A 25598-nucleotide genomic window follows, 5' to 3' on the forward strand; every position below is an offset into this window, starting at 1 on the left:
ATAAAAAAAATTTCTCCACAAAACAGTTTTCATTGGTACAAAACTCATACTAACCGTGCCCCCCACCCCATACCACACAAGATGAACAGTGATATTTTTTAAATGTACATTACGCTTTCACAGTATAGCATACCAGTGTTATACTAAAGATTGGAACATTTTTCCTGCGACATTCAGAAAAGTTCAGTGATCTTCTATGATCATGGGCCGAGTCATCTTAAGCTTTCTAAGTCACGGATCACTGCCATCTCACCTCTGCCTCCATGGGTTCGAGTCTTGGGCTCGGCCAATGTGGATACATGAGAAAGCTTATCGGTAGCTTCTTGTGGGTCGGTGGTTCTTTCCAGGGTTTTCTCGAGTTTTTCCTCCACCATTAATACTGTCCATCATGTGTAGCCTATCTTGTGCTGAAAAATGAAGTTAACCCTATAACAACAACAAAAATCTATGATCATGACTAATAATTTTTTCTACTGCTGGGTATGCTGTGATCAGATTAACTCAAACAATAGAAAATAGTTTATTACCAAATTTGTTATGCTAGACTTTTTGGAGAAATATCACACATACTTGGAAATAAAAAATAGAAACAAGACTTGTCTTGGATTCCTGGAAATTTTGTCCAGTAGATTTTCAGTGCATTTTGAGGGACTCTTGTTTTGGTAAATGATTTTTTTTTAAATGTGTGATTGACAAATTTTTTATTCTTTGCTGTTTCTGTTTATGACAAAAACTGCAAGTTCTCTTTGATAATGTTAACCTGAATATGATCTCATGATACAGAAACTGCAAGTTCTTTTAGACAGTGTAAACCTGAATATGATCTCATAATACAGAAACTGCAAGTTCTCTTTGACAATGTTAACCTGAATATGATCTCATGATACTGAAACTGCAAGTTCTTTTAGACAGTGTAAACCTGAATATGATCTCATAATACAGAAACTGCAAGTTCTCTTTGACAATGTTAACCTGAATATGATCTCATGATACAGAAACTGCAAGTTCTCTTTGACACTTTTACCCCTGAATATGATCTCATGATACAGAAACTGCAGGTTCTCTTTGACAATGTTAACCTGAATATGATCTCATGATACAGAAACTGCAAGTTCTCTTTGACAATGCTAACCTGACTATGATCTCATGATACAGAAACTGCAGGTTCTCTTTGACAATGTTAACCTGAATATGATCTCATGATACAGAAACTGCAAGTTCTCTTTGACAATGTTAACCTGAATATGATCTCATGATACAGAAACTGCATGTTCTCTTTGACACTTTTACCCCTGAATATGATCTCATGATACAGAAACTGCAAGTTCTCTTTGACACTTTTAACCTGAATATGATCTCATGATACAGAAACTGCAAGTTCTCTCTGACAATGTTAACCTGAATATGATCTCATGATACTGAAACTGCAAGTTCTTTTAGACAGTGTAAACCTGAATATGATCTCATGATACAGAAACTGCAAGTTCTCTTTGACAATGTTAACCTGAATATGATCTCATGATACAGAAACTGCAAGTTCTCTTTGACAATGTTAACCTGACTATGATCTCATGATACAGAAACTGCAGGTTCTCTTTGACAATGTTAACCTGAATATGATCTCATGATACAGAAACTGCAAGTTCTCTTTGACAATGTTAACGTGAATATGATCTCATGATACTGAAACTGCAAGTTCTTTTAGACAGTATAAACCTGAATATGATCTCATAATACAGAAACTGCAAGTTCTCTTTGAAACTTTTACCCCTGAATATGATCTCATGATACAGAAACTGCAGGTTCTCTTTGACACTTTTAACCTGAATATGATCTCATGATACAGAAACTGCAAGTTCTCTTTGACAATGTTAACCTGACTATGATCTCATGATACAGAAACTGCAAGTTCTCTTTGACAATGTTAACCTGAATATGATCTCATGATACAGAAACTGCAAGTTCTCTTTGACAATGTTAACCTGAATATGATCTCATGATACAGAAACTGCATGTTCTCTTTGACACTTTTACCCCTGAATATGATCTCATGATACAGAAACTGCAAGTTCTCTTTGACACTTTTAACCTGAATATGATCTCATGATACAGAAACTGCAAGTTCTCTTTGACAATGTTAACCTGAATATGATCTCATGATACAGAAACTGCAGGTTCTCTTTGACAATGTTAACCTGAATATGATCTCATGATACAGAAACTGCAGGTTCTCTTTGACACTTTTACCCCTGAATATGATCTCATGATACAGAAACTGCAAGTTCTCTTTGACACTTTTAACCTGAATATGATCTCATGATACAGAAACTGCAAATTCTCTTTGACACTTTTAACCTGAATATGATCACATGATACAGAAACTGTAAGCTCTCTTTGACAATATTAACCTGAATATGATCTCATGATACAGAAACTGCAAGTTCTCTTTGACACTTTTAACCTGAATATGATCTCATGATACAGAAACTGCAAGTTCTCTTTGACAATGTTAACCTGAATATGATCTCATGATACAAAAACTGCAAGCTCTCTTTGACAATGTTAACCTGAATATGATCTCATGATAAAATTCTTGGTGTATCTGTAGAAAACAGTCTATCCTGGTATATATTCACATTAAATATGTGTCAAAAAGTTTAATTCTTATCTTTGGCTACTTAAGAAAACTAGACCATTCATTCCTTTTCATCAAAGGGTAAGCTTTTATAAAAATTACATTCATCCATATTTGGGCTACTGTAATGTAAATTTGGGGTAATACCTCTAATTCAAAGGTAACAAAACTTTTCAAACTTCAAAAGTGGGCATGCCTTTAAATTCTAGATCAATTCATGGACAATTTTCAGCACACATTGAATTATAAAACATTGATACCAATATTTAAAGAATATTCTTTAAAAAAGAGACCAAATTTATGTATAAAGTTTACAGAAAAGTTATCACTGTCTACCTCTGCACTATCTTCCACCAAAGAGATGCTGACGGAACTCCAAATTTAAGGTCGGTTGGACGTGAAAATGACATTATTTCCCAGTGATGAAAATCAGGCTCCAAGCATTCTTTTCTTAATTAGTGTCATAAGTGGAGAAAATCTTGAGACATTCAAACAGGTATAACTTATATAAATGCCTCCAGCTTTTATCTGCTTATACATCTTTTTTACAGATGAAGTTTTCAATAAAATGTTTTGTTTATTTTTATGTGCATGCTGATGCTATGAGCTTGAAACTTTGTTCGATTTTCAGACTAATGGATTTCCATAGAGTTAACTCAAATTCTTGTCACACTGTGCTGTATATTCTTTATATATTGTACATAACAGAAGACTTCAGGGTAGATTAGTTCCTCTAAGTTTCCTTATCTAAATAAAGTCATTAGTATTATTATTATTAATTTTTATTATTATTATTACTAATTCCATAAATGATAAATTAAGGCTCATATCAAGGGAATTTAAGATGTCAGTGACTGTATTTTAATCCCTGATGGTTGCTTAATTTTATGATGAAACTTGGATGATCACCAGCTTCACAATAAAAGAAAGATATTCAGAAATTTCAACTGGAGGACGAAAATTCAGAATGTTTAGAGAAAATGGTGTTTGGTGTGAGGGACCTTAAAAAATGCCCACTTAATGCTGATAATTGCTAAAATTTAAGGAGGACTACTGAATATGACTTTACATAACTCTTATATGAGAACTAGATAATAGATTATTTTATTTATTTACAGTGCCATGGTTTCCAAGGAAGATTGTAGAATTGGACAGATTTGCCAACCAGATTCTGAGCTATGGTTCAGAGCTAGATGCAGATCATCCTGTAAGATTTATTTTTCATTTTGAAAAGTCAGCTGGTGCTTTTAGCAATTTATGCCACCAATATGAGATGTTGACAGTTCCTGTTTTGCACAATTTAGTATGAGTTACTTCCCTTTAACTATCAATGCCCTAGTAGGCTTATATCATGATGAGGAAAAAAGTTACTGAAAAAATGTTTTCCATTTCTGCTGTCACATTGGTACAACATTAATGTTTCAGCTTTTGTCACATTTAATGAGATATTTTTCTTTAAAATTTTCCTTTCCCTACTATAGAACTGTTAGCCAAGAACATAATGGACAGCAGATTTATAGAAACCCTTAAATTAGTGGGAACTGTCTATAGACAGAAACATATTTAGTGGGGGACAGCAAATGTTAAGGAAACCTTTAAATTAGTGGGAACTACCTATATACATAAATATTCAATGGTAGACAGCATAACAGAAAATCCTTGAATTAGTGGGAACTATCTATACACAAACATAATCAGATTAATAACTAGGTCACTACCTTTGTTATAGTTCGTGGCTGTATTTTCACATGCAAATGAAGGTACTAACAAGGAGAATGACCCAGTAAGTACCTGTCTTTTCTTAATGGTGGCAAGTGAGTCAATGACATAAACATCCATTGAATATGAATTCCATATATATATATATATATATATATATATATATATATATATATATATACATACATACATACATACACATATATATATATATATATATATATATATATATATATATATATATATATATATAATTTGTAATTTTTTTTTCACTTAGGTTATTGAAATTGGAAATTTATAGCTTATCAGAAAATGAATCAGAATTAATACTGCTAATAATACATGTTTGGGGCAATTACTGCTTCAGTTATATGATTTCAGACTTGTTTTTCAGTCTCATATGATCCATTATCATCATCAGTAACATCAGACATTTTCTGACCGCTCCAGTGGCCTAGTGGTTAGAGCGTCCACCTTGAATGCGGGAGGTTGTGGGTTCGATCCCCAGCCGAGTCATACCAAAGACTTACAAAAATGGTACTAACAGCTGCCTCGCTTGGCGCTCAGCATCAAGAGGTTAGTGTTAGGACCGGTCAGCCTGGTATCAGGATAATGTGACTGGGTGGGACATCATACTACATGTCTGCGGCATGATGCCCCAGTGCTAGACATCATTATAAACTGCCACATTGCAGACATCGTAGCAATATGACTGAAAAATTGTTAAAGCTGTTTTAAAAATCCAAATCACATCACAACACTCAACATTTTCTCAGTCCATGTTGTGAAGGCTCTGCATCAGGTGATGAAATATTCAATCTGATACAGAATGAATTACAAGTTCATGACATTCCTTGAGCTGCGGGACCTGAAAAGTGCTTACTACAGGTCCCTTAGGATAAACTGAGTAGTCCTGGACTTGAGTTTTATATGTTTGTATATATTATAAATAGGTGTGTACTAGATTTTGAATATAAATATATAAATGTAAACATGCATTGATTACCAATATTTAGTGATTTTTTTAAAAGAACTTTCATTCTGCCAAAGGATATCTGAAGACACCTTTTTCTCCTCAGACCCATTGGTCCCTAACTTTTGGCCCCTTACTGCAATGAAACCAATGCCACCCTCCAAGCCAGTGTTGTCACGGACTGCAACATTTGGGTTACATGTAACTGATAGAGATCTATGACCTGCCATGACACAGCTAAAAGTACAATAACTGAGCCATGTAATACATGAGACACAGGATTATAAGGTCAAAGGTCAGGGTTGCTCTGTCTGAAAGAAGTAATGTTGTTTCTGTGCAGAAATTTCAGTTATGCACAGAGAAAACTATTAAACATAATAAATACCTGTTCCGTGTCCTTGTTGGTAAAGAGCATGATTCTTTTTATTCTGTTTCGAGAAATGATGTTATGACTTCCAATTGAAAGTGCTAAAAATTAAATTAAAGTTCATTATAATATTATATTCAGTTTTTATTCCAATTCTAGGGTTTCACTGATCCTGTGTACAGGGCCAGAAGAAAGGAGTTTGCCGATATAGCTTTTAATTATAAACAGTAAGTTGTTTGCTTTTGATCCGATGGCTGAAGACAACATTACTGTTAGCAAAAGAATTTTTAGAGAGTTTGTGTAGTTTGAAATTTGTAACATCTTCACTGAATTTTATACTGCTCACAAGGATCTATCAGAACATCGTGAAAATTAAATCATGGCAGTCTGCTTTGTTTTTCTTTTAAAACATCTCAGCAGCTTCCAAATGCATTGAAACTGTCTTAAATAGATACCCATGGAAAAGGCCAAAATGACCACTTAAATCATGTGACCTCTAAATGTCAGCTTAACTATTACTTTTGCATTTTGAACAAATATATATTAATATTGTTTTTTAATATTTTTATTATTGTTGTTGTTGTTCCTGCTGCTGTTGCTGTTGTTTCATTGTTGTTACTATTAATTTAATATGCTACTCCGGTGGCCTAAGTAGTTAGAGCATTTGTCTGAGATGCGTGAGGTCATGGGTTCGAACTCTGGCTGAGTCATACCTAAGACCTGTAAAAATGGTATTAGCAGCTGCCTTGCTTTATGCTTAGCATCGAGAGGTTAGTGTTAGGACTGGTTGGCCTGGTGTCAGGATATTGTGATGGGGTGGGACATGATGCCACATGTCTGTGGCATGATGCCCAAATGCTCAACATCATTATATAAACTGCCACACTACAGACGTTGTAGCAATATGACAAAAATTGTTAAAGCTACATTAAAAATCCAAGTCACACACCCACACACATTATTGAATGGAATGAACATTTTGAATTCTAGATAGAAAAGTTATCAATAATGAGAAAGAATATTACTTGTTAAGTGACATAAATAAGGTCTTCCTAAATTAACAAATAAAGAAACATTGCTTGAACTTTGTTAAACCATTGGATTTTGCAATTAATTAATGAACCCATTAGAGTAATATCAAATTCAAATTTACTTTGCACCAATTGTTTTTGGTTTATGACAGTACTGACCAAGCCTATAGATTGATGCCAAGTATTTGAGTGATTGGTGTCTGAGTTGTCAAGGTTTGACAGTACTGTGGTATCATTGTGGTATTATATCGATTCACCATTTGCATCTGTTGCTTTGATAGATGGTATGAATGTTCTGCAGGTTGATACATTTATTATTATCAATGTGTGGCAGGTTGCTACATTTATTATTATAAATGTTTTGCAGGTTGATACATTTATTTTTGCTATTATTTTCTCTTTCCCTCAATTTTCAGTGGCAAACCAATCCCACGAGTTGTGTACACAGAAGAGGAAATAAACACTTGGTTAGTATAGTCAAAGATTCAGCTCATCTGGGTGAATTTTTTTAATGGAGGAAAAATTAATTCTGAGGACAATCTGATACTTCTTTTTCCTTTCTCATGTTTCACATGCATCATGCATTGAGACAAGATTATCTGGTTTTGGTTTTAAAAATGTTGGTTCCTCAATTTTCCTGCAGTTTTGTTTTGTGTTTCCAGTGAGAAACACAATTCTGATCATTTTGTGCCTCTTTTTTACATTTTTCAAGCGTGACAAATACTGTTTTTCCCCCATACAAATGCTTGGGAAACTGTTAAAGAAAAAGACTTTTTATAAATAGTACAAGAATAGCTTAAAAAATTGTGTGATGGAAGCATCCACTGTAGGATTTTGTGACATATTTCTGCCTTATTATAGCTGGAACTTCATCTCAGATGTTTCCTTTTGAAAGACGCAAAAGGAAAAGTAACTGTACAAGATGAAACACACCTGAAATTTTGCCTTCAGATTGCTTTAGTTAATTGCTTGAGAGGTTTAGCAGATTCAAACACACCTGAAATTTTTGCCGTCAGATTGCTTTTGTTATTGCTTGAGAGGTTACGGCATAGCAGCTATTGCAGATGATAAAACCTTCTGAATTAATTAAATTAATAATATAAAACTAACCGATGCATAGACTGTCTTTTTTAAGAATTTTGACTGCTTATGCAAAATGGCTATGTAAAGAAGGTAAAATATTGGATAAAAAAATAATGGGAGGGAGAACAAGCACCTGGTGTTTGTGTCATGTTATTGTTTTCATATCATGAATAGTTGTAATTCTTTCCTTGTTATATAGAACATTTGTATTAGTCACTTGGAATTGGGTTTGCTCTTATGTAATAATAAATACATAACAGATCATTGAGTTGTAACACAGGTTTTGCTTTATGTCATAATAAATACATATAAGATTTTAGGTTTGGAAAGACTGCCCGTGTTAAATTTAAATGCATAGGTACCAGAATAGACACTTTGTTGATGTTTGTCAACACACCACATCATTTGGTAAAGAATGAATATGTATTTGATGTGATAATTACTTTTAAAATTAGTACATCTATGGTTTTATTGATAATTGGTTATTGACGTGAAAGACTGAGTATGTTCTAATTGGTAATGCATACTTTACATGACTGTCATTTTTCATTATATGCATCATCTTTAGGCAAACAATCTTCAGGGAGCTAACAAAGCTGTACCCAACGCATGCCTGCCAGGAGTTTAACCATGTCTTCCCTCTTCTGATAGACAACTGTGGATACAGGGATGACAATATTCCACAGCTTGATGACATCTCCAAGTTTCTGAAAGGTAATTGCCTATTAAATGAGACTTTTGCTCTTAAATAGACTTGAATACCATTAGCTACCATCTTGATGACAACTCCAAGTTTTTGAAAGGTAATCACCTATGAAATAGATCTCTTACTCTTGAATAGACTTGACTATCATTAGCTATGACATCTCCAGGTTTTTGAAAGGTAATTGCCTATTAAATGAGATCTGCTGTTCTTGAATAGACCTGAATACCATTACATACAATACTCATTGATCATATTCATCCTGTAATTCCCATAAAAAATGTAGGATCCACAAGGTTTTGAAAATTGTCAATTCATCTTAGTCTAGAGATTCTTTTCATTCTTGCCTGAATGGGAGTAGGAAACAATGTTGGGTGTTTTATGTGTGGATACAGATAGATTTTGTATTCCCAGATGCTTCAGTGTAGACAGAATGTTTTTTTTTAACTTGCCTATTCACCTGTGCATAAGCACATTGAGGAAAATTGGACTTTCTGAGGTATGAGGTGTGTGCTTATCTGACCCAAGATTTTTGTGTCCTAGACCTGTTTGCTTCAACTTACCCTGCTTTTTACAAAGATTCATCTGTGTGTGTGTGCAATTCAGACTAGTCAGCTTATGATCTGATGACAGAAAGTCAGATATCTCGATGCAAACTCTAGTTCCTAAAAGAAAATCTGGTCTTATCATTTTGTTTCTATTCTGGGCTGTATTTTTTCACTCGAGTAGAAAGTCTACATTTCTTGGTATCATTGGAGAGCTACATCTTTCCCCATTTCTGTAATACCATCTGCTGTGCATTGTATTGATGCCAGAGCATGGAACAAGGTTACAGCCAAATTATTTTAAAAAGTGGAATGCAAGGATAACAAATTAAAATGATTTTTCTGAAATTTCTTAGAAATTGTCAAGAAATGAGGATTTTTGTTATTTCTGTGCAGTGTTAACTCATTAATCCCTGGTGCCTCGTTTATGAGTCAGGAGGTAGTAGCCTACTTCTAAGGCATTTAAGATATATTAAAGTGGGTGGTATTAAAGAAAGGTAGACAGATGTAGCTCTACAATGATACCAAATAATCTGGACATTCTAATTGCGCTACAAAATAGAGGGAAAATGTAATGTAACTTTTTGGACCCAGTTTTTTTTTCACCAAAAATTTGCCCATAGTTGGAACCTGATTTTGTGTCTGGATTTTTCACTTTTTGGCCTAAGATCTAAGGCAGACCAGTCTGAACTGCACACAGACAGGTAAAACCTTTGCAAAAAGCAAGATAAGATGGGCATTTGGAATAAAGAGTGGTCTAGATTAGAAAATGATAAGTCCGTTAAGCAAAAAAAAAGACCTCCAACTTTTACCCTTCTGCTCATGCACCAGTGAAATAGCCAATGAAAAACAATGTTTCTTACACAACTAGGCATTAAGTTAACTGGAAATCTCTTGGAAGTTATTCAGAAATAGGCCCCAAAATGTGTTTCATACTTGAATTTTAGGCGAAAATGACAAAAACCTCCAGGGGTTAATGAGTTAATGGGTGCATTTAGATGATGTCACCAAATTTGGATATTCCTTGTGTATTTAATCACTTGTGCATCAACATTGCACATAAATTACAAAATTAGCTATTCCTTGACAATTTGTACAATTTTTTACAAAACCCTTGTTAACTCATTAACCCCTGGCACCTTGTTTACATGTCAGGAGGTAGTAGCCTACTTCCACTCTCTGTAGCATCATGGGCATTTAGGATATGCTAAAGAGGGTGGTATTATAGACAGATGTAGCTTTACAATGATACCAAATAATCAGAATGTTCTAGTTGCACTACAAAATACAGAGGGAAAAATTTAATTTTTTGGACCCAATTGTTTCCGCCAAAAATTTGCCCATGGTTGGAATCCTATTTTGTGTGCAGACTTAGACTTTTTGGCCTCAGATCTAAGGCAGAACAGAAGGAACTGCACACAGACAGGCGAACCTGTGCAGAAAGTAGGATAAGAATGGCATTTGGAATAAAAATTGGTCTGGATATGAAAATAATGGGTCTCTTAAGCAAAAAAACTCCAACTGTTACCCTTTTGCTCATGTGACAGTGAAATAGCCACTGAAAATTGTTTCTAACACAACTAGGCATTAAGTCAACTGGTAATCTCTTGGAAGTCAATGTATTAGGATGTATTTAGAAATAGCCCCCAAAATGTGTTTCCTACTTGTATTTCAGGTGAAAATGATAAAAACCTCCAGGGGTTAATGAGTTAATGCACAAATGATTAAATTAGCAAGGCATGATGCCCCGATGCTAGACATCACTATTAATTGCAACACTGTGGACATCATAGTAATATGACTGAAAAATTGTTAAAGCTATGTTAAAAATCCAAATCATACACTCACACACAAATTAGCAAGGATTATTCAAATTAAGTGTCAGATAAAATCACCCCATAATTTGTTTAAGTATAATTAAATCTTGGATACATTGATTGCAGGTCTCCTTAATTTATCATTATAACCATTATGTGCCCGACGTGTGATGCAACTGACTATAAAATACCCAAATTAGGATTTTATGCTGAGCCATAAAAAACTTGTATTCAGACTTGATGAATAATTGTTTCAAGTGAAATCCATGTATGGGTATTGACTTCATCTTATAGATAGAATGTACATTGCAGTTTGTGTGAAATGGTCTTGTGGCTAACCCATGCATGCCTAATGACTTCATCTGGTACATAAGATGTACATTGCAGTTTGTGTGAAATGGCCTTATGGCTAACCCATGCATGTCTAATGACTTCATCTGGTACATAAGATGTACATTGCAGTTTGTGTGAAATGGCCTTGTGGCTAACCCATGCATGTCTAATGACTTCATCTGGTACATAAGATGTACATTGCAGTTTGTGTGAAATGGCCTTGTGGCTAACCCATGCATGCCTAATTACTTCATCTTATAGATAGAACGTACATTGCAGTCTATGTGAAATGGCCTTGTGGCTAACCCATGCATGCCTAATTACTTCATCTTATAGATAGAACATACATTGCAGTCTATGTGAAATGGCCTTGTGGCTAACCCATGCATGTCTAATGACTTCATCTAGTACATAAGATGTACATTGCAGTTTGTATGAAATGGCCTTGTGGCTAACCCATGCATGCCTAATGACTTCATCTGGTACATAAGATGTACATTGCAGTTTGTGTGAAATGGTCTTGTGGCTAACCCATGCATGTCTAATGACTTCATCTAGTACATAAGATGTACATTGCAGTTTGTGTGAAATGGCCTTATGGCTAACCCATGCATGTCTAATGACTTCATCTGGTACGTAAGATGTACATTGCAGTTTCTGTGTAATGGACTTGTGGCTAACCCATGCATGTCTAATGACTTCATCTGGTACATAAGATGTACATTGCAGTTTGTGTGAAATGGCCTTATGGCTAACCCATGCATGCCTAATGACTTCATCTGGTACATAAGATGTACATTGCAGTTTGTGTGAAATGGTCTTGTGGCTAACCCATGCATGTCTAATGACTTCATCTGGTACATAAGATGTACATTGCAGTTTGTGTGAAATGGCCTTATGGCTAACCCATGCATGTCTAATGACTTCATCTGGTACATAAGATGTACATTGCAGTTTGTGTGAAATGGTCTTGTGGCTAACCCATGCATGCCTAATGACTTCATCTGGTACATAAGATGTACATTGCAGTTTGTGTGAAATGGTCTTGTGGCTAACCCATGCATGCCTAATGACTTCATCTGGTACATAAGATGTACATTGCAGTTTCTGTGTAATGGACTTGTGGCTTCGGGAAACAGTATAAAGTAACCACTTCCAGGGCCTGTTACTTAGTTACGTACTTCAGCCAAGTTAGGGAGTAAACTATTCATTTAATTGTTGCCGAGGGATCCCCAAAAAACAGTTATGTCGTTTTCAAAATGAAATAGGAAAACAAATGTGAAAAAAATTATCCCTATGCAAATTGGAATACATCCTGATCACTTATCATCTTGTACAGATGCAACAAAACTCTCGGCCACGGCAACTTATATGATTCTGTTACAAGGTTGCATCAGCTTACATTTGCATTTACCAATTTTAAAGAAAATGAAGAAAAGGATATGTGTCAGATTTTGAACATTTTGGTCATTCCATAGCTGTATAATGACTTTAGAACTTGAGTTCCACATTAAGTTGATCGGGGCATGGAGGTATAAGTAATTGCTTGCAGTACTGGCTACAGCTGCCCTTAACAAATGCCCAAGGATGGTTTACAAATTTATTGGAGATCTGGTTACTTGATACATAAAGACTTTGATATGACCCCTATATTGTACCATTTTTTTCATCGATTAGCCATATTGCAATTATCTTTTGAATAGTAGCATAAATGGAATTTGCAATGTTGTTATGAGTATTGAATGTTATCTTTTCAAAACAGTATAATGAATGGAAATGGTGTTGTATTAAACATTATCTTTTCAAAAAAATTACAATGAATGGAAATGGCAATGCTGCCTGTATTACACATTATTTGTGCTTGTAATATTGGGTGTGCATATAATGTGCCTACATAGAGGACTATTAAACATGGGGTATGCATATAATGTGCCTACATAGAGGACTATTAAACATGGGTTATGCATATAATGTGCCTGCACAGAGGACTATTAAACATGGGGTACGCATATAATGTGCCTGCACAGAGGACTATTAAACATGGGGTATGCATATAATGTGCCTGCACAGAGGACTATTAAATATGGGTTGAGCATATAATGTGTCATTCATAGTATTCCTACTGACATGGTAAAAATGTCATCTCATGTGTTGCATCTTTGTCATCAGTTGTGGGAGAGGTCAGCATTCATTATATGCAGCACGTACCTGGATATTATTTTCTGAAATTTCAGATTGCACTGGATTCCGACTTAGACCTGTGGCAGGACTTCTGTCTTCCAGGGACTTTCTGGCAGGATTGGCATTTAGGGTGTTCCACTCCACCCAGTACATTCGCCATCCATCGAGACCTATGTACACCCCAGAGCCGTGAGTATTCTGTGCCTGAGTATAAAACAAGACCCCAATTTCTCTAAACATCTCTGATTGTCTTCTAATTAAAACTTCTGAATACCTTGTTGCTCGCTTGAGAACTGAATTATTCACTAAACTTTTAGATGGCATCAATAAAGAACATACAGTCATAATATCTTGAACTGTCCAAAGAAGAGCTTTGTTTTTCATCTGAGGAAAAATTGCTGATATTGCACTTTTTATTTGAATAACTCCAGTGTTGTCCGAGGTATGATGACCAGTTTTACAAATATGGTGAAACCAGAGCCAAAACGGTTAATATGCTCTCCTAAATCTTTCTTTTCTTGCCTGTTTAAGCAAAACCTGAATATAGAGAACAGTGAAAGAATTATATTTTTTCTCATGTTCCTGTGTTTGTTTGATTATATTTTCTAGTGTAAAATGGTAATGGGAAATATGTCTATATTTCATGATATGACTGCTGTCTTTCAACACATGACTTGGTGTGATTATTGTGCAGACAGATGGGCAATTCCTTGATATTTGTCATCACTTTACAATAATGACATGGTGTGATTATTGTGTACAAAGACAGACAGAAACTCCTTTCCATCATCATTTTACAATAATGACATGGTGTGATTATTGTACACAAAGACAGACAGAAACTCCTTTCCATCATCATTTGACAATAATGACATGGTATGATTTTTGTGCAAACAAACAGACAGAAACTCCTTTCCATCATCATTTTACAATACTGACATGGTATGATTATTGTGCATACAGACATACTCCTTGATCTCAATCATCACTTTACAATAATGACATGGTGTAATTATTGTGCATACAGACAGACAGACAGACAGAAATTGTGAATAATATTCCATGAATAATATTCTAATAATAATAGGAATTTAATTGTTTTCCTTACTAAATTTGCCCCCAATCCTTCCTAATTTTCCTGCTTGTGAAGTTTGTGAATTAAAGTACAAAAATACATACAGTATTTTCAGTGTTCTTTAAAGCTAGGTATTTTCTTGTGGGCAACATAGCAGTCATAAAATCAAGAAAATGTACTTTTTGTAGTAGAATAGATCAAGCCATACATCTATTTTGTAATTTTCCTTCATTCCATTGTATCTCATTATTACATACCCATCTAATCTTACATGCTTGATATGGTGTATTATGCACCTATTCATTCTGTATTTCCCAGATTGCTTGATCTGGTATATTATGCACCTATTCATTCTGTATTTCCCAGATTGCTTGATCTGGTGTATTATGCACCTATTCATTCTGTATTTCCCAGATTGCTTGATCTGGTATATTATGCACCTATTCATTCTGTATTTCCCAGATTGCTTGATCTGGTATATTATGCACCGATTCATTCTGTATTTCCCAGATTGCTTGATCTGGTGTATTATGCACCTATTCATTCTGTATTTCCCAGATTGCTTGATCTGGTGTATTATGCACCTATTCATTCTGTATTTCCCAGATTGCTTGATCTGGTGTATTATGCACCTATTCATTCTGTATTTCCCAGATTGCTTGATCTGGTGTATTATGCCCCTATTCATTCTGTATTTCCCAGATTGCTTGATCTGGTGTATTATGCACCTATTCATTCTGTATTTCCCAGATTGCTTGATATGGCATATTATGCACCTATTCATTCTGTATTTCCCAGATTGCTTGATCAGGCTTATAGTAGAGCCACTCATTCTGTATTTCCCAGATTGCTTGATCAGGCTTATAGTAGAGCCACTTATTCTGTATTTCCCAGATTGCTTGATCAGGCTTATAGTAGAGCCATTCATTCTGTATTTCCCAGATTGCTTGATCAGGCTTATAGTAGAGCCACTCATTCTGTATTTCCCAGATTGCTTGATCAGGCTTATAGTAGAGCCATTCATTCTGTATTTCCCAGATTGCTTGATCAGGCCTAGAGTAGAGCCACTCATTCTGTATTTCCCAGATTGCTTGATCTGGTGTATTATACACCTATTTATTCTGTATTTCCCAGATTGCTTGATCTGGTGTATTATGCACCTATTTATTCTGTATTTCCCAGATTGCTTGATCTGGTGTATTATGCACCCATTCATTCTGTATTTCCCAGATTACTTGATCAGGCTTATAGTAGAGCCATTCATTCTGTATTTCCCAAATTGCTTGATCTGGCTTAGGGTAGAGCCACTCATTCTGTATTTCCCAGATTGCTTGATCTGGTGTATTATGCACCTATTCATTCTGTATTTCCCAGATTGCTTGATCTGGTGTATTATGCACCTATTCATTCTGTATTTCCCAGATTGCTTGATCTGGTGTATTATGCACCTATTCATTCTGTATTTCCCAGATTGCTTGATCTGGTGTATTATGCACCTATTCATTCTGTATTTCCCAGATTGCTTGATATGGCATATTATGCACCTATTCATTCTGTATTTCCCAGATTGCTTGATCAGGCTTATAGTAGAGCCACTCATTCTGTATTTCCCAGATTGCTTGATCAGGCTTATAGTAGAGCCACTTATTCTGTATTTCCCAGATTGCTTGATCAGGCTTATAGTAGAGCCATTCATTCTGTATTTCCCAGATTGCTTGATCAGGCTTATAGTAGAGCCACTCATTCTGTATTTCCCAGATTGCTTGATCAGGCTTATAGTAGAGCCATTCATTCTGTATTTCCCAGATTGCTTGATCAGGCCTAGAGTAGAGCCACTCATTCTGTATTTCCCAGATTGCTTGATCTGGTGTATTATACACCTATTTATTCTGTATTTCCCAGATTGCTTGATCTGGTGTATTATGCACCTATTTATTCTGTATTTCCCAGATTGCTTGATCTGGTGTATTATGCACCCATTCATTCTGTATTTCCCAGATTACTTGATCAGGCTTATAGTAGAGCCATTCATTCTGTATTTCCCAAATTGCTTGATCAGGCTTAGGGTAGAGCCACTCATTCTGTATTTCCCAGATTGCTTGATCTGGTGTATTATACACCTATTCATTCTGTATTTCCCAGATTGCTTGATCAGGCATATTATGCACCTATTCATTCTGTATTTCTCAGATTGCTTGATCTGGTGTATTATGCCCCTATTCATTCTGTATTTGGGGCCCCGAGTGGCTGAGAGGTCTAAAGCACTCTTCGTTACGGATCACTGCCATCTCACCTCTGTCTGTGGCGGTTCGAGTCTAAGATTCAGCCAATGTGGGCATGTGAGAAAGCTTGCCAGTAGCTTCTCGTGGGTTGGTGGTTCTTTCCGGGGTTTTCGGGGTTCTTCCTCCACCATTAATACTGGCCGCCATGTATAGCCTATCGTGCTGAAAAATGGCGTTAAACCCCACAACAACAACAACAACATTCTGTATTTCCCAGATTGCTTGATCTGGTGTATTATGCACCTATTCATTCTGTATTTCCCAGATTACTTGATCTGGTGTATTATGCACCTATTCATTCTGTATTTACCAGATTGCTTGATCTGGTGTATTATGCACCTATTCATTCTGTATTTCCCAGATTGCTTGATCTGGTGTATTATGCACCTATTCATTCTGTATTTCCCAGATTGCTTGATCTGGTGTATTATGCACCTATTCATTCTGTATTTCCCAGATTACTTGATCTGGTGTATTATGCACCTATTCATTCTGTATTTCCCAGATTGCTTGATCTGGTGTATTATGCACCTATTCATTCTGTATTTCCCAGATTACTTGATCTGGTGTATTATGCACCTATTCATTCTGTATTTCCCAGATTGCTTGATCTGGTGTATTATACACCTATTCATTCTGTATTTCCCAGATTGCTTGATCAGGCATATTATGCACCTATTCATTCTGTATTTCTCAGATTGCTTGATCTGGTGTATTATGCCCCTATTCATTCTGTATTTGGGGCCCCGAGTGGCTGAGTGGTCTAAAGCACTCTTCGTTACAGATCACTGCCATCTCACCTCTGTCTGTGGCGGTTCGAGTCTAAGATTCAGCCAATGTGGGCATGTGAGAAAGCTTGCCAGTAGCTTCTCGTGGGTTGGTGGTTCTTTCCGGGGTTTTCGGGGTTCTTCCTCCACCATTAATACTGGCCGCCATGTATAGCCTATCGTGCTGAAAAATGGCGTTAAACCCCACAACAACAACAACAACATTCTGTATTTCCCAGATTGCTTGATCTGGTGTATTATGCACCTATTCATTCTGTATTTCCCAGATTACTTGATCTGGTGTATTATGCACCTATTCATTCTGTATTTACCAGATTGCTTGATCTGGTGTATTATGCACCTATTCATTCTGTATTTCCCAGATTACTTGATCTGGTGTATTATGCACCTATTCATTCTGTATTTCCCAGATTGCTTGATCTGGTGTATTATGCACCTATTCATTCTGTATTTCCCAGATTACTTGATCTGGTGTATTATGCACCTATTCATTCTGTATTTCCCAGATTGCTTGATCTGGTGTATTATGCACCTATTCATTCTGTATTTCCCAGATTACTTGATCTGGTGTATTATGCACCTATTCATTCTGTATTTTCCAGATTGCTTGATCTGGTGTATTATACACCTATTCATTCTGTATTTCCCAGATTGCTTGATCAGGCATATTATGCACCTATTCATTCTGTATTTCTCAGATTGCTTGATCTGGTGTATTATGCCCCTATTCATTCTGTATTTGGGGCCCCGAGTGGCTGAGTGGTCTAAAGCACTCTTCGTTACGGATCACTGCCATCTTACCTCTGTCTGTGGCGGTTCGAGTCTAAGATTCAGCCAATGTGGGCATGTGAGAAAGCTTGCCAGTAGCTTCTCGTGGGTTGGTGGTTCTTTCCGGGGTTTTCGGGGTTCTTCCTCCACCATTAATACTGGCCGCCAAGTATAGCCTATCGTGCTGAAAAATGGCGTTAAACCCCACAACAACAACAACAACATTCTGTATTTCCCAGATTGCTTGATCTGGTGTATTATGCACCTATTCATTCTGTATTTCCCAGATTACTTGATCTGGTGTATTATGCACCTATTCATTCTGTATTTTCCAGATTGCTTGATCTGGTGTATTATGCACCTATTCATTCTGTATTTCCCAGATTACTTGATCTGGTGTATTATGCACCTATTCATTCTGTATTTTCCAGATTGCTTGATCTGGTGTATTATGCACCTATTCATTCTGTATTTCCCAGATTGCTTGATCTGGTGTATTATGCACCTATTCATTCTGTATTTCCCAGATTGCTTGATCTGGTGTATTATGCACCTATTCCTTCTGTATTTCCCAGATTACTTGATCTGGTGTATTATGCACCTATTCATTCTGTATTTCCCAGATTGCTTGATCTGGTGTATTATGCACCTATTCATTCTGTATTTCCCAGATTGCTTGATCTGGTGTATTATGCACCTACTCTTTCTGTAATTCCCAGATTGCTTGATCTGGTGTATTATGCACCTATTCATTCTGTATTTCCCAGATTGCTTGATCTGGTGTATTATGCACCTATTCATTCTGTATTTCCCAGATTGCTTGATCAGGCTTAGAGTAGAGCCACTCATTCTGTATTTCCCAAATTGCTAGATCAGGTGAATTATGCACCCATTCATTCTGTATTTCCCAGATTGCTTGATATGGTGTATTATACAGCTGTTCATTCTGTATTTCCCAGACTGGAACTGGAACATGTCAATATTGTTAGATATGGTGAAATGAACTTTGCTAAAATTCCGTTTTGTTTATACAGTAAACAAAATGTTCCAAAAGCATAAAAGAGGGGAAATGTAAAATACAAAACTGCAGTTTTGCTTTGTTCTGAGTTTGGAGAAAGAACTTTTTTCATATGACTTATGAATATACCTCTACACCACATCAAACGTGTTCTTAGTGCACACTCAGAACAAAACACAACTCTATATATGTGTATGTATTATACTGTCTCTCAACAATTACTTCCTTTTCATGGCTCAAATCAGTACGTCATTCATGTGATAGAAAGACAGGTCACGTCAAAACAGATCAGGAGATTTCCCAAAATTTGGTAGGAGTTTTGACCTCAGAAGAGGGAAGATTTAAAATTACAACTATTGCACAAATTTATATTTTTTAAATATTAAAATATGCACATCATCCCATCAAGTCAGACCGTTCACATTACTTGGTGCCAGTCATACTCTTCTTGTATGTACCACAAGCATTTTTAACATTTCTTAGATCATTGGTGGATTATGTAGGTGACAGTTCTAATCATTGTTGATCTTAACATTTAGGAGATGATGTACTTGTTCTGGATCCAGGTTGTCTTTAGAGTCGGCATGATGTCATTCTTACCACCATAACAGACTTTAAAAGGAAGAGCAGAATGCACATGATCTCTCTTTGAATGTGATTGCTACCACAGAAATTCCTGTTTCCAACCATCATGGGATTTTGTGAAATATGTTGCTTTGATTTTGTTGTGACATTGGCAAGCTTAGACATCTCGACTTAGTTTAAACACTGAAGTCAAACTGACCCAGTGTTAAATCATTGGAGCTCTTGAGTAATCCAACCATAATCAATTAACATCTCTAGTCCTGTCCAAATTACTTTTGATCATACATAGTATAGACTGTAATCCGTCTGAACAGCTTTAAGCAGTGAAGTAGAAAAATACCATGTGGATAGATTAAAAGTAATTCATATTGTTGTTTGCTAATTGTACTCTTTAGTAACCCAACCATAATCAGTAATAATCAGGCTTATAGCAGAGCCATTCATTCTGTATTTCCCGTTAATCCTTTCTGTTTTACTTCTGCTTGCACGTATTATAATCCACCTTGACAAACTTCAAATAATGAAGCCACCTGACCATGTCGGCAGGATCAGTGTTGAAATTGGCAACTAGATTCGTCTTTCCCAGCGTAAGCTAGTTCAGCCACATGATGACTGGCAGTATTAGAATAAATATACCTCACTTGAGTTAGAATATGAAAAAAAATTCACTAATTTTGCATACTACATACTCTAGAGACTTCGTTGAGTGATGGGAGGGACAGGAGACACCCCTAAACTTAGGAGAAAAACCCTTTTGTGTGGGAGGTTCAGATGTGTACACATTCTGTTAGTGGAAAGTTAAAGAGATTATACCATAGTTTAAATTAAAGATGCATTGATTTTTCCTTTTATGCTTCAGGGATGTGTGTCATGAGCTACTAGGACACGTGCCCCTCTTTGCTGACCCAGCCTTTGCCCAGTTTTCACAGGAAATTGGTCTGGCCAGTCTTGGAGCCCCAGATGATTACATTCAGAAACTTGCCACTGTACGTATAGTTGAAAATATCTATGTCCTGACTTCATTGGATAATTTCCATTTTTTTAGCCTGCTTTACGGAAGCTGAACATAGCAGTGATGTTGGCATCTATCTGCATGTCCATCCATATATCAATCCTGCCCAAAATCAGGTGTTGGCAACCTATGGCATGCATGCCATCAGTGGCATGCCAGACTTTTGAGAAAGGCATGCAGTATGAGTTGTAGTTTTGTATTGAATGTACTAAAAATGATTAATTGAAGGCACAAATAGGACTTGGCATGCAGCAGTCTGCAGTTAAGTGGACCTGGCACAGCAGTTTTAAAAGGTTGCTGATGCCATTATGGTCCATGCTGTAGTTATTTAGTTTTAAAGCTGCAACATTGACCAAATTGTGTAAATGTGTACAATGTGTCAGTAAACAAAATGTGTAATTGTGTACAGTAATCAAAATGTGTAAATGTATGCAAGTTGTACAGTAATTAAAATGATGTGATGTAATCAAAATGAAATCAAACTTTCAACCCCATTTACTTAAATTACATTTGATAGGTATCATATGTCCACCATTTCAGCACATGATAGGCTATGCATGGCAGTCAGAATTTTGATGGAGGAAGAACCGCTGACCCACAGGAAGATTTTGGCAAGCTTTCTCACATACCCAGGTTCTGCCACTGTATTTGAGTCATTGCAAATATCAGTAAAGTTAAAACGTTAATTGATTAACACATTTTCCCACTCAGCAGCTGGTTTAAGTAAGTCTTTGAACTAGCCGCCCAGCTATTGCATGATCTTTAACACTACATGTGTGCCTGTGACTTTAGTAATTTATACATTGATATTTAACCTCCGTATGATAAATAGAACCAAACTAATGCATGACATCCAAGCTAACCTAAAAACTTGCTTACCTCCTACTGCAGAACAACTTGATAACTGTCTGCGTTATTGCTTGACAAACATGCCCCAGCTACCAAGTGCAGAGTATTAATTCAAAAGTGTTCTCCATGGTATAGCATTGTTAGGTACCAGCTTCGCACTGCTAAAAGAGACTGCCATAAAGCTGAGAGACTCTGGCTTTCCACCAGACTCACTATTCATAAGTAAATCTATGAAGTCTCTAAGAAGAATGTCACAAATGTAGTCCATGCAGCGAAATCAGCCCACTACACTACTAAGATCATGGAAAGTTCCAGCTGCAAAGAGCTATTTGAGATTACTAACAAACTAATGTCAAGGAACAAGTCAACACCACTTCCAACTACCTTCTCTCCAGTTGACCTACTGGACATGTTTGCAAATTTCTTCCGTGACAAAGTACAGACCATTAGAGATAAGCTTGACACCACAATTTCAATTGACTCATCATCACCATACAGTTGGGATACAGAATTTGAGCAGCAACCATTAGCTGCATTTGAACCTGTCTCCATGGATTTCGTACGTACAATCGTGATGAAGAGTGCACCAAAGTCATGTGAACTTGATCCAATTCCAACATCACTGCTGCTTGAGTTCTTAGATCCAGTATTGCCTTCACTAACTGATGTTATTAATACCTCTCTCTCATCCGGGGAATTTCCATCATTTTTCAAAACTGCCATTGTAAAGCCTCTGCTGAAGAAACCAACACTAGACCATAACGATTTAAAGAACTACTGCCCAGTTTCTAATCTCCCATTCATATAAAAAATCTTAGAAAAGGTTGTTCTATCCCAGCTTGTATCTTGAAGATTTCAGGAAGAAAAATCCCACAGAATTGACTTGTATGTCATAATTAGTAAAATTTCAGTTTGTTGCATAACATATGCTTGCCTTAAGAAGTCATGGTTTTTCAGCTGTGTACTGTTTGGTCTCCATTATTATTAACTTAACAGTTACAGGTCTTGTGTTGGATTGATACCCACATTGTTCATACAATCTTGAAAAGTCCTGAAAATTTGGGGGTTGCCTTGATAAATTTTTTATTTTAAAAATTGGTATTATACTTGAAAGTTCATGAATTTTGGCAAATCCCCATTAGTTGTTGTTGTTGAGTTTAATTATAGTGGCGTGCGCACAATTGTGTATGTACCACTTTTTTTCTGACTGCACCGCAGCCTGTTAATTGTTCCTGGGAAAGGGAATGGTGCCACCTCCCCCAGGCTTTTATGGGTTCAAGGAACCCTGATAGTTTGGCCTTAATCTGTGGGTCCATAAAGGTCCCTTACAGTTGAATGGTTGGCTGTCATTAGTTGGAGGGAGAGCATGGGAATGGTCCTGGTTGCTTTTCACATTGCTGGTTTCTTGTTGCATTTGCCTGTTTTTTTTTTGTCAAAATGATTTAAAAAGGGGGGGGTGTTCTATGCTGTTTATAGAGGTTGTTAGTACAAATCATGTATGAAGAGAGATTTTCAAGGTTATTACGGTATTACTAGTCGAGGGGGGCCCTGAGTGGCTGAGTGGTCTAAAGCGCTCTCCGTTACGGATCACTGCCATCTGACGTCTGTCTGTGTGGGTTTGAGTCTAGGATTCAGCCAATGTGGGTATGTGAGAAAGCTTGCAAGTAGCTTCTCGTGGGTTGGTGGTTCTTCCCGGCATTTTCCTGGGTTCTTCCTCAACCATTAATACTGGCCACCATGCATAGCCTATTGTGTGCTGAAAAATGGCATTAAACCCCACAACAACAACAACTAGTCAAGGTGTTTAGTGTGTGCTTCTTACATTATGTTATTTATAAGTTTTTAGATATTGCCTCTTTAAGTTATTTATTTATTAATGTTTTTAGAGATTGAATGTTATTCATACTTTATTTAGCAAGAGACCTGAGTCCTAGCCGATTACACGGTTCGTTAAGGACATCTAGGACCAGAGTCCTAGCTGATTACTTGGTTCGTTAAGGACATCTAGGACATCCGATTTTGCAGTTTCCTTAGTTTTTGATTGGTGCTTCTGAGGGAAAACACATTGTTACAGCTGTATAAAATATATCACTTTTTAATTTCAGAGTATTATTGATGTATTGTCCAATAATGATGAATCAATAAATGAAATTAGATGGATCCAATGGCATACAACACCAGAAGTTAACAAAATGGCATAAAGAAATGTATTTGTTTCTGTACATTATTATACTACTTTAAAAGTTTTGGAAGTCCTTGAAAACTCCTGGACAAAACACCATAACCATGCCAGACAGACAAATATCTATATGCTTAAACATATTCTCCTGTTTTCATCTTAGTTGTTATTTAATCACTTTGTATTGTTTGAATGTAATAAATGCAAAGCTTGCTTTTTGATTTCAGTGTTACTGGTTCACTGTGGAATTTGGCCTGTGCCGACAAGAGGGACAAATCAAGGCATATGGAGCAGGTCTTCTTTCCTCATTTGGAGAACTCCAAGTATGACATATTTACATCCATGACATGCTTACTTTCCAGATATGACATTTATATCAAATTACATGCCTACTTCCCAGGTATGACATATTTATATCAAATTACATGCCTGCTTTCCAGGTATGACATATTTGCAACCAGTTACATGCCTACTTGGTTATTCACTTTGATAAATCCAGTCAATATATTTAAGTATATTGCATGCAGTTAATAAGTTAAATTATAATGTTATCATGAATGATTATTTTCTCCCAGTTATTTTTCACTGTTTGTATCAAACCCATATTAGTGGGAAGTGTGATATAGCAGTAAATCCTCTTACCACAGAATTGATGGTATCAGTCAACAGTTTGTGATGGGTTTGGTCCAAGTGTTTCATTATCATATTTGTCCTGAAAACTTGAAAAATTCTCATTTTACTTGGCATGAATGATTATGTATCTGAGATCTGAAACATGAATGATCATGTATCTGAGATCTGAAACATGAATGATTATGTATCTGAAACATAAATGAGACATGAATGATTATGTGTCTGAGGCATGAATTAATGATTTTGTGTCTGAAACATAAATGATATGTATTTGAGACATGAATGATAATGTAGATGAGACATGGATGATGATACAGCTGAGACATGAATTATGTTATGGATAAGACATGAATGATTATGTAGCTGAGACATGATTGATCATATAGCTGAGACAATTCTTTCTACGATACACCTGCACCTTTAAATCTGATGATCAAGGTCAGTCGTAGAAAATTTGCTTATTCATTTTTAGTTTTTTGTTCATCTGGCTTTAAGACCTAGTGGGTGTATGATGTGATGTGGCCTTGTGTCTGAAACGCATAGTTTGTCATCTGTCATCCGTCATCTGTTGTCATATGTCAACATAGTTATTTTCTTCTTGTCAAAATCCACAGAGCCAGTTTGAAGCAAACTTGGTAGTATATACCTAAGGTCATGCTCTACCTGTATTATGTTTGGGGTGGCTTCTCTATCAATGGTATCATTTCCATTGCATCCTCATCGGAGAACCTATTTTCAGCTTCTCCTCCAGGACATCTCAACTGATTATCCTATTGTCTTGTCTTGAATTCTTGTGGAGTGCCAGTCCCTTCAAGGGACTCTTGTTTTTACTTCTGAAGAACAGTTGAGATAGTATCTGTCAAACTTCATAGTAATTTAGGTAAGATAAGCTCCATCAAAATTATGTTAATTGCTCAGTAAATATGAGTTTGGTTAGAGCATTCTTAGGACATGCTTCATGTCCATGTCAGCCTGAGCAGCAGTGTGTCTTTGTTAATGGCCAGAGGAAACCCTATTTTCAA

At 36.2% G+C, this 25598-nt stretch overlaps 1 protein-coding gene across 3 annotated transcripts in view; it reads left to right on the forward strand.

The window, feature by feature from the left end:
• The window catches only part of LOC149773653 (protein henna-like), a 95139-nt gene that overhangs the window by 48723 nt on the left and 20818 nt on the right, over nucleotides 1–25598 (forward strand). For all 3 annotated transcript variants that reach the window (XM_089946263.1, XM_089946264.1, XM_089946265.1), the window contains 7 exons: nucleotides 3754–3842; nucleotides 5854–5921; nucleotides 7142–7192; nucleotides 8377–8522; nucleotides 13441–13576; nucleotides 20763–20889; nucleotides 24171–24266. In XM_089946263.1, the coding sequence (XP_089802389.1) occupies nucleotides 3754–3842; nucleotides 5854–5921; nucleotides 7142–7192; nucleotides 8377–8522; nucleotides 13441–13576; nucleotides 20763–20889; nucleotides 24171–24266 (713 nt within the window). The remainder of the gene's footprint in view (nucleotides 1–3753; nucleotides 3843–5853; nucleotides 5922–7141; nucleotides 7193–8376; nucleotides 8523–13440; nucleotides 13577–20762; nucleotides 20890–24170; nucleotides 24267–25598) is intronic.

Source organism: Sinohyriopsis cumingii, unplaced genomic scaffold, assembly GCF_028554795.1.
Source record: "Sinohyriopsis cumingii isolate HCF-2022 unplaced genomic scaffold, ASM2855479v2 utg000622l, whole genome shotgun sequence".
NCBI classification, from domain to species: domain Eukaryota; kingdom Metazoa; phylum Mollusca; class Bivalvia; order Unionida; family Unionidae; genus Sinohyriopsis; species Sinohyriopsis cumingii.